Source organism: Papilio xuthus, unplaced genomic scaffold (assembly GCF_000836235.2).
Source record: "Papilio xuthus unplaced genomic scaffold, Pxut_1.1 DF827570.1, whole genome shotgun sequence".
In the NCBI taxonomy this organism is placed as follows: Eukaryota; Metazoa; Arthropoda; class Insecta; order Lepidoptera; family Papilionidae; genus Papilio; species Papilio xuthus.
This window is the reverse complement of record NW_013531079.1, coordinates 1,211,894-1,221,883: the sequence shown is the minus strand read 5'-3', so window position 1 is coordinate 1,221,883 and position 9,990 is coordinate 1,211,894. Positions and strand designations below refer to the sequence as shown.

The 9,990-nt window shown below is 34.1% G+C and overlaps 3 protein-coding genes across 3 annotated transcripts in view; all 3 read right to left on the bottom strand.

The window, feature by feature from the left end:
* The window catches only part of LOC106118696 (monosaccharide-sensing protein 1-like), a 10,060-nt gene extending 8,949 nt beyond the window's left edge, over positions 1 to 1,111 (bottom strand). The window contains exon 1 of the mRNA XM_013313427.1: positions 1,051 to 1,111. Coding sequence (XP_013168881.1) covers positions 1,051 to 1,083 — 33 coding nt within the window. The 5' untranslated portion in view covers positions 1,084 to 1,111. The remainder of the gene's footprint in view (positions 1 to 1,050) is intronic.
* Positions 1,112 to 3,207: 2,096 nt separating this feature from the next.
* LOC106118492 (facilitated trehalose transporter Tret1-like) lies at positions 3,208 to 5,262 on the bottom strand. The gene is made up of 4 exons (XM_013313151.1): positions 5,124 to 5,262; positions 3,825 to 4,463; positions 3,609 to 3,716; positions 3,208 to 3,521 (listed from the first exon to the last, which is right to left on the bottom strand). Exons 1-4 carry the CDS (start codon positions 5,260 to 5,262, stop codon positions 3,208 to 3,210), a joined length of 1,200 nt encoding a protein of 399 aa, XP_013168605.1.
* Positions 5,263 to 7,120: 1,858 nt separating this feature from the next.
* Positions 7,121 to 9,990, bottom strand: part of LOC106118490 (cathepsin L1) — a 9,648-nt gene continuing 6,778 nt past the window's right edge. Inside the window, exons 2-7 of the mRNA XM_013313150.1 lie at positions 9,830 to 9,952; positions 9,417 to 9,550; positions 8,966 to 9,098; positions 8,339 to 8,499; positions 7,793 to 7,927; positions 7,121 to 7,181 (exon numbers count right to left, since the gene is read on the bottom strand). Of these exons, the coding sequence (XP_013168604.1) occupies positions 7,121 to 7,181; positions 7,793 to 7,927; positions 8,339 to 8,499; positions 8,966 to 9,098; positions 9,417 to 9,550; positions 9,830 to 9,952 (747 nt within the window). The remainder of the gene's footprint in view (positions 7,182 to 7,792; positions 7,928 to 8,338; positions 8,500 to 8,965; positions 9,099 to 9,416; positions 9,551 to 9,829; positions 9,953 to 9,990) is intronic.

Sequence of the window (9,990 nt, the reverse complement as noted above, 5' to 3'; positions counted from 1 at the left end):
GAATTAAAAATAACATTGTAATCTGCCACAAACAACATAAGTCACGTATTAATGTCTTAATCAAAAATCATGATTTTATTTATTAATGCAAAACATATTTTAACTTCTCTTATACTATGTGACACAATGTAAATAAATACTCCATTGCTTACAGTACGGGAAATGGTTTCAATTTGTGTATGTACACAGTAAGTTTACATTGTCGATTGCTGTCTCTCTGCTGTGTACGTTACCTAGGTTTTATAACTTCAATATTGAAGGTACTAGTTAACTCAAGACACTGAATTTCGATTGCCTTAAAACTTATATGAATTCAACCCTTTAATGGTTACAAACTTTGAACGCTACTAGAGCAATAGGTGAGATTAATATGACGCTCTCTTTTTTGGCATGCCTTTGGCAGACCTTTGACTCCTCTATGCTCCTATCATAACACCGGCCCTGGTTACAAAGTATGGAATTGTGTGAAAGAGGATACATATGTTAGATTGAAGTGTATTTAAATATGACGGCAGATAGAGATATATAGGCTGGGCTGATGACGTCATCCCTTTTACTTTTTAAATATATATAGATAAATAGGAAGTGTAGTTTTTTTTAATATTTTTTTTGTAAGCTTATTATATACGCTTTTAGTCGAAGTTACTTTTGGAAATATGCGACGCAATTCTTAACTTTGTGCAGATTTTTATGCTACTGGTATTTTGTTTGTGCTTTTTCTCATTTTTACTAAACTTTACCACAACTTACTATAGAGAAATGAATGTTTAAGTATGTTGGTACAAAAGTTACTCGCCTCGCTACAAAAGTTTGTGTGAAGCAAAAGTTATTACCATCCCAGTGTTTTATAGCAACATCTTACTTAATGCGAATGTATGGATGGATGATTGCTAGAAGGTGTCTTCAGAACGGTATGGATCTTGCTGAAATTTGGCATAGATGAACAAAGGAAAGAACACATAGTGACCTATATAAAAATAATAACATAATTTAGTTTAAAATAGATTTTTCTAGTAAAGCAAAAGGTAAGGCTAGTTTATATCCACTCACCTGTCGACAAAGCATTGGATCTTTAGAACACATATTAGAGACATCAACACATGCGTAGTTAACAAATAGATTAACAATTTAAATATACTATGTTATTCCCAAACTAGTTTTATTACGACATTATTCCTAAATAATCTTAGTAAATATCGCGTTACATTTAAAATAGACAATAGCTATTTGTTAATGAAAACAGTTTTTAGAATGTCTTTTTATCTAACGGTTTTATTTTCGCTCGACTGATAAAGGGTGTTTATTTTTCATAGTTTATATACCTAGTTAGTTGTTAGGAAGAAAAGACCTACACTGTTTTGTGTATCGGCACAACACTAGCCTTATTAAAATATCGTTTATGTCCCCTCACTGACACTTGACTTTGTAATGAAAGTGCGCAATTGATTTTAAATTATTCAAACTAATTATATTAACATTATAAATGCGAATGTTTGGATTGATAGATGTTTCTCAGAAGGTATATCTCCAGAACTGCTCTACGGATCTTGATAAAATTTCTCACAGATGTAGAACATAGTCTAGAAGAACACATAAACTACTTATTAAGTTTTTTTAATTCCGATCGGACGGAGTCTAAGGCGACAGCTAGTATTGTCTAAAAATATGAAGATACGGAAGAACAAACAAAAATAATTAGCATTTTTCGAAAAATCAATATTGCTAATTAATTCTTGAAGGGATCATAAATGTAATTGAATTTAAGAAATTCAAAGGTTAAAAATATCAGTGGTGAAGTTTAAATTGTTAACGTATAAAATTTATCCGTTTTTAAGCTAAATTTATATTAACGAATATAACTTTCTAGAAAAGTTGCCAACAATTTATAATATTGAGTAATTTTCGAGAGAACGTTGAGAAAGAATGTAGGAAGTTTTTTGATTCGTTGTTCTTTCTATATGGAGATGTTTAACCTAGTATTTAAATAGATGATGAATCAGTACTGTGTGAATTTTTATAACATAAACCACTGTATATCAATGTTGTCTCCAACTTAAAACATCTAGTTTATTTATAAAAAGTGATAGAAAAACAAGCCAACGGACTATACGATTAACGCCATCTATTGGGTGCATTTTATAACTAATACATTGAGTTTTCATATCGTACATTAAACTTTATTAAATTTTAAAAAATGATTCACCAAAACAAGTTCGATATCAATGCTCCATATTTTTTTACCGATTTCCAAAAAAAGAAGTTGTTCTCAATTCGTCTGTATATTATTTTAGTCAGTCATGTTCCTATTATGACAGCCCGTACCCTAAACGACTAACCGTGGGATTCTGAGTATAAAACACAGTCATCCCTGCCTTTCATACTTGACAAAACAGACATGACAATATTCATATGTTAAACGGGGATTTTGGTCTCAAGAACCCACAGATTTTGAAGAGAAAGGTGTCATTATATCAGTATTTTTTCCATGAATGTCATAGAGGTAGTGTCAATCAGGTTTTTGATGAAAATTACTGCAATTTCCTTATGTTTAATGTCTTATTGGAAAATTGAAAGTGAAAGTAAACTCAAAATATGTTTACATAATTAAAAATTAATCGGTTTTTAATAACACGGTTATATCTTCGCGTTTATCACCGTTTTACGCAAAAAATAATTGCTAACTAAAAACACACAACATTTATTTTACAATAATTTTATTGCATAGTCTTTTTATAATACAAGATAAATATAAATTTAGTAAACATTCAGAGGTAGAGTCCGCTTTAACATCTCACGAATTGTCGGTTCACCCGTTCCAATACCTAATTTTAGTCGTCTTTGCCTACCCACCCTTTTTCTTATAAAGGATGGGAAGTGGAAGTGGATTTTCCGGATCCAGATTCTTTCTGTGCATTCCCTCCGCCGTCGATTAATGGTAGGCAACGCATCTGTAATTGCGTATGTCTATGGGCAACGGTCTCTTCGCTATTTCAGCGATTTCTGGTACCCGCTTGATCGTTTGCCGTCTTATCATATAAAAAAATATCAAAAAGGAACAGGTCTAAAATAACCGTTAATATAATTCTAAATTTAAAAATCGATTTACCAAAATACTGCGACTTTTGTTCGATTTCTTTTGTTTTATTAGTAAACTAATCTTATTTATGAAACAAAAAGGTACTTTCATTATTATAAGTTGAAAATAATCTAAAAATTCCTAGCTCCATTGGAAATAATTAATTCAATTTCAGCATCTGTTCTTTTAATACCTTTTATTTCATCTTCTATTTCTTGCAAACTTTTATCCTTTGTTTCTGGTAGTATATAATATAATATAGCTAAACATATAGTAACACATAGACTAAATACAAAATAAGTGCCGCCTACACCCATTCTTATTATCATTAAAGGTACAATTTTCATAGTAATAGCATAAAACAAAGTAAAAGCAATGCCAGTTGTAAGAGAACCTATAGCTCTATGTTCCAATGGGAATATCTCCATTGAAATAGTAAAACAAACTGGTATCAAACTAAAAGTACTAACAAAACTATGTAATAATATTAAAAAAGTCGTAATCCATTTATTTAATAAAATATCTTTAAGACCTTCGGATAAAGTAACAGAGTACATCAAAGCTATAGACAGGGTACCGAATTTAAATAATATTGTTCGTCTTTTAAATGATTTTATAACTAAAGTTGATATACATAAAGCTATAATTATTAAACAATCTGATATAATTGAACAGTATATCGATATGTATTTATCGCCAGTTAATTCAATCATAATCTGTGTAACATAACCTATAAGAAAATATCTACCACTGAAATCGACAGCTATAGTAGCAAGAGTTGCGATTAAAAAAGGTATTAGAAAGTCTCTTCTTAATAGTTTTTTAAACCATCTAAATTTCTTATCCTTTCTTTTCTGTTTATTACATCTTCTTTCCATTTGTGCGGCGATTAATGAATTCATTTCACGTTTACTTTCATATGAATCACCATGGTACCATACGAATGATTTCATGCAATCCGAATATTTACCTTTCACTGCGTAAAACGATGGACTCTCTGGACAGAATGTAATTATTATTATTGCTAAAACATGTGGTATGATTGCCACTTCAGCAATTCGCCTCCAATCGTAATAAAGCGCTAGACAATGACATAATAAACTTCCAAATGATAAAACTGTTTTTTTAATAGTCAAAAATACGCCGCGTTTATTTCTATGTGTAAATTCACTAATTGTTAACCCGATCACAATAAGTCCACCAATTGATAGTCCTTGCATGAACTTTGCAATTAATAACATGGTGACACTTTTACTGATAAATAATAAGATCCATCCGATTATTAAACATATTTGAAACAAGATATTGACAGGCTTTCTACCTAAAATTTGTATTAAAGGAGCGAAGACAAAAAAACCGATTAAACCAGAGAAGCCTTGGATGGAAGCTGAAACAAAAAAATGCGTTTGTCATTTATCTTGAAATCAGAATGCTTAATGTAATAATAACTTGATAGTTATTAAGGTGTGATCCCATGAGTCTGTCAGCGCGGAAATAAAGAAAAATATTTGTCTATGTGTTCTTCCAGATGAAGAAATTTCAGCTAGATCCGTGCAGCTGTTCTGAAGATACTTTCAAATAAACATTCATCCATCTAAACATTCGAATTTATAATATTACCAGCTCCTGAATCTTATATTATATAATATTATAAGTTAAGCAATGGCTGCAGAGACAGGAACCACACTCACGGAAAATGTACTTGTAAAATGACAAAAACTTGTCATGATAGCTACAGTACGTACTTGTACACTTGACTGGGGGGCGCTAGTGAGCTGTTTTAAACTATACTAATATTATAAAGCGGAAGAGTTTGTTTGTTTGTTTAAACGCTATAATCTCAGGAACTACTGGTCTGATCTAAAAAAATTCTTTTTTTGTTTGATATTTGATATGTTCGATTTATAGAGGAAGGCTATAGGTTATATGACATTACGCTGCGACCAATAGTTTTTTTAATGCTGCGCGGACGGAGTCGCGGGCGACAGCTAGTTTAATATTACTTCAGGTCAGATATGTTTGTCAGTTTATAGATTAAAATACATACCTATCCAAGATGCTTGATCGATCGTTGCTTTAATATCGGTGGCGTTTGGAGATAATATAGCAGCATTGAGGGCGCTGGGGTGCGCTAAACTAATTCCTATGCCAAGCGAATAGCAACTGCCTGATGTTAATACGAGCATCTGTCAAGTGTAATATAATTAACTCTTTTTAGGTATTAATATAAAGACATAATATCAATCAAAGAGCAAGGATAGTCTTATCTAATCTTTGATTGTAAGTAGAAACATATATCAAAGAGCAAGTATAGTCTATCTAGTCTTTGACTGTAGAGTTTAGGCTATCGATTACCCTCAGATCTAATCACACCACAGAGCAACAAAAGAGATGAGACAAAGGGTTATAGATGTCGAAATGTAACTCCTATTAAAAATGTAACATTCTGTATAGTTTTAATTCATCATCTAAACACTGAAATAAGTGTTTTTTTTAATTTGTTTTTAAAAACGGTAAAAACGAAGCAATCGATGAATTAACCCAATACTTTTTATAATTAGAAAATCAAATTTTAAAGGCTACAAAAGTAAGAAATTACAAAACTTATTAATGTTAGTTAATTTTACTTACTTGTCGCCAAAACGACGGATCGTTTGAACAACACATTTTAAGTTACCTTAATGTTTTTGTTCACGTCACGTCGTTTTACACAAGCAGACCATATTGTAGTAACAATTATCGATATTTAAAGTAAGCCAGTCATCGTTATATATTTGTACATGAGTTTAGATAATGAAATAAACAATTAAAAAAAATATTCAGTTCTAATTAAAAATGCATATTATCGGAAAATACACTTTCGTTTTTTTAATACTTTTTATAGGCACAGCAATAGTATAAAGCCTTTTCAACATTTTTTATAAAATAACTAGCTGTAGCACGCGACTTCGTCCGCGTGGAATGAAAAGAAAATTACTTCCCGGTAATTATTCGAATTTTTCTCACCTTTTAAACCTTCCCCAGACCTCCACGAACATTTGAAGACTAAGATTAGATAAATCCGTTCAATCCAGTCCAGTTTTAGCGAGACTAACAAACAGCAATTTTTATATATCATCATCATCAGCTCACTATACGTTCCCACCGAGGGGCTCGGAGCCTACCCTAAGTTAAGGGTGATATATATATAAGATTTTTGAAGGTTTTATATATATATGTAGAAGATCATTCTTCTCGATATCTTAAAGTATTTACAATGTTCACTGTATTGGAAAGATGGGGGCTATCTTTCTAAGCTCACATATTGAGATTTTATTAAAGATAAAACTAAAAATTTGCAATAAAGTGTACAATGTAAAACAAGAACAAAGAACTCTGAAATTGATAATACGAAGAATGAAAAAATACAAAGAAAAAGATATTGTAATTAGGTAACGTACATTTTAAAATGTATAGAGAAGTTGTTTCCAGTATCAAAATACCTAGACAAAAAGTTTTGTTTTTTTTTGTTGAGAATAAATAAACAACAGTATGTTTTGATACTAGTGTATCAACAATGAAAACTCAAGAGGTTATTAAGTAATCTAACAATGTACACAACATAGTTAATAAAAAAATAAGGATAATTAAGTTATAAGAGCGTCGGTGGCTCAGCGGTTAAGCACTTGACTTGGAATATCTTGGGTTCGAATCCCGCCATGTACCAATGTGTTTTACTGTTGCTGATTTACATATGTACACTTATCCGACGTTCTTACGGTGAAGGAAAACATCGTGATACTGCACATATCTGGGAATAAATTCAAAGATATGTGTGAAGAAGTGAAGTCAACTCGCACTTGGCCAGCGTGGTTGACTATGGTTGTCACCACTAACTTAGGGGAGGCTCCGAGCCCCTCGGTGGGGACGTATGACGCTGATGATGAATAAGGTTATAAAATGTTCTTTGTAATCGAAACAAAACACAATGCAGTTTTATATTTTTTTATTATATAACATATTATTGTAAAGAAATTGTGAATTTAGATATTAGTATGATTTTTTTTATAATTCAACGTACGTTGCCATGTTAGTAACACCACACGTGTTCAGACCTCGACGTATTCTGAAACAAAAGATAAATAATTGGGATTACCTGAGAAAAAAAAGAAGATTTTTTTTATTTTATAACAGAAGGGGACAAACGAGCAGTGGGAACACCGAGGTGTTCAACGACGTCCATGGACATCAGTAATACCAGAGGAACCGCAGATGCGTTGCCGGCCTAAACGGACTAAATTAGGCCTCCGGGGCGCACACTCATCAGACTGCACGCGGAATAGCTTCCACTTGACGCCTGTCTTCTGTGTGGTCGTGGTATTTCACCGGGCTAGCCGGGCCGATTCGTGCGAAGATGCTAAAGCGGGCTCTACCACTGTTAAACTTTTTATGTTTTTGTTTGTATGTTTAAAAGATTTGTCGTATAATAAATAAATTTATTGAAAAACGTAACACTTTTATTTCTGATAGTACCAATGACATTGAGATGACATTATACAGAATGTTTAATTTTTCACAAGTGGAATACTTGGTCATCTATTTCCCTTAAGGATTATATTTTAGGATAAATAGATGAAGTAACCTATTATATTTACCTCTAACCGTGGGTTTCTGAGACACACAGAGATTTTCAGAAACCAAGGGTTAGGAAAATATCTACGTCTATGTATCACTTACCTGATATACCCGTCTTCCCCCCACCGATGTCCCCACCAGTTAAGCAGCAGCCAGTACTCCGGAGTGTAACCCACCAGTAACATGGCGTGGTTCATTCGCCATGGCACGCAAAATGGGTCGTCGTAGATCCCACTCCTATAAACAAACACAATTAAATAAGTAGTCCAGACTATGTTATACATGTGTGTCAAATTTCATCAAAATCCGTTGAGCCGTTCCGGAGATATCTTCAAACAAATATCCATCCATCTAATCTTTCGCATTTATAATATTAGTGAGGTTATTATCAGCGCGAGAATGGCGTAATCAAATTAGCACAAAATAGTACATCCTATAGCCAGTCCATACATGGATGTAATCTAAATCAGTCTTTCTCTCACCTTACTAATTATAATTTCTTGCTGATATCATAAATGTGAATGTTTGGCTGCATAGATCTCGCTAAAATTTGGCATAGATGTAGAACATAGTATGGAAGAACACATAGGCTACTAATTAAGCTATTTTTTAATTCTTCGCAGATGGAGTTGCGGGCGACAGCTTTACCTATAAAGCTGGAATGTCAGCGGCGCAGCATTTACAGCAACTGCGAGTGGACCGATGTTGGCCAGCGCGCGCTCCACCGCCGCCTCGTCACGTGCCGGCAGTGCTGCCCAGCGACGAGGACGTACACGACCTGTCCCCCAACTATGATGACAGTGACCTTTCTGAAAAAACAAACCCTAAATTATTACTTATATCATCATCAGCTCACTATACATCCCCACTGAGGGGTATGGAGCCTACCCTAAGTTAGGGGTGACTAGGCCATAGTCAATGCTGGCTAAGTGCGGGTTGACTTCATACATATCTTTGAATTTCTCCGCAGATAAGTACAGATAGCATCACGATGTTTTCCTTCATCGTAAGAACGTCGGATAAATGTTAATATGTAAATCGGAAATAGAAAAACATATTGGTACATGGCGGGATTCGAACCCTGGACCTGCGGATCGCAAGTCAAGTCCTTAACCCCTGAACCACCGACGCTCTTGGACACAAATAACCAAAAAGTCACTAACTGACGATAAACTGCTGATTAAATTTATTCGTGTGTATTCTTCCAATTAGATATGAGCGATTCTCATAATTCGTCGTTCAGTCCTTTACGTGTGAGGTGAATGGAAAATTTACCTTTCCACGGTATGGATATTGCGTTTCTCTGGCGAGTCCCTCCCTGGCAGCATATCTAAAGGCAGCTTGCAGAGATCCACCATTACATCCCTGGTTGCCATCTTCATAACTGCAATCCACAATCTGCTGGGGACTGCGAAAAAAGTACATATATTATTTAATTGGCAAAAATGGTGAGCATTTTATAGTGTAAAAACTGGAACTGGAATGGATATTGGTAATTTAATGTCTTACGCGAAGTGAAAGTTGCCCATAGACATCTGCTGTTGCAGATGCGTTGCCTATCTTTGATCAACGGAGAAGGGGATGCACATAAAGAGGACATTTCTCCTTCCTTGCGTAGGGGACATTGGGAGTGTACTTACACCTCTCTTTCCTTAAGAAAAGCTAGGAAGGGGAAGAGGACAAAATATACGCCTCCGGCATGCACATTCGTCAGATAGCATCTTACCTCAGTTCATCCCATCTCTTATGCTTCTTGTAGAGCTGAGCTTGCATCGCATGTGCGACAGCAAAGGCATAGCATGCGCCGCAACGCCACTGTTCTTCACGACGTGGCTTGAAGCCTAATTTACGCCAATCCAACTACATAGAAACACCCAGTTATAGAAACTACTCTACTCTTTACTATTATAATATAAATTGAATTAGTACCTATCGTAAAGTCTATGTTACAATTAGTCGTTGCCATGTCTTGTATGTCATTGTCTATGTGTCAGTACGAGAACAAATTGTGATAATAGCGTTTGAGGAAAAGAGATTGATTTAGTACCTATTTTACAGTCTATGTTTCAATTAGTCTTTGCCATTTTCTATTTGTCAGTACTACCAGCGTCTAGATAAGTCTTTGAAACTATAACTCACCGATTTTGGTACTTTATGATGACGGAATTGTCTATATGCCACTCGACGATAGTCCCTTGCTGGATCTAAGAGAGGCACTGTAAATATCAGCTTCAAAATTTCACTTACGTAGTCGTTTACGTGCTAGAAAAATAATAAGCCTAAATTAACTTAGGAACTTA

What these genes read in the sequence shown, in the direction of transcription:
- LOC106118492 (XM_013313151.1), bottom strand. Translation starts at nt 5,262, where the DNA reads ATGCTCGTATTAACATCAGGCAGTTGCTATTCGCTTGGCATAGGAATT. An exon ending in TATAGCTGTCGATTTCAGTG is followed by an intron (nt 3,717 to 3,824) that starts GTAGATATTTTC and finishes TAATAATTATAG; the next exon opens with CTTTATGTATATCAACTTTA. An exon ending in CTCTGTTACTTTATCCGAAG is followed by an intron (nt 3,522 to 3,608) that starts GTCTTAAAGATA and finishes GTTTGATACCAG; the next exon opens with TTTGTTTTACTATTTCAATG.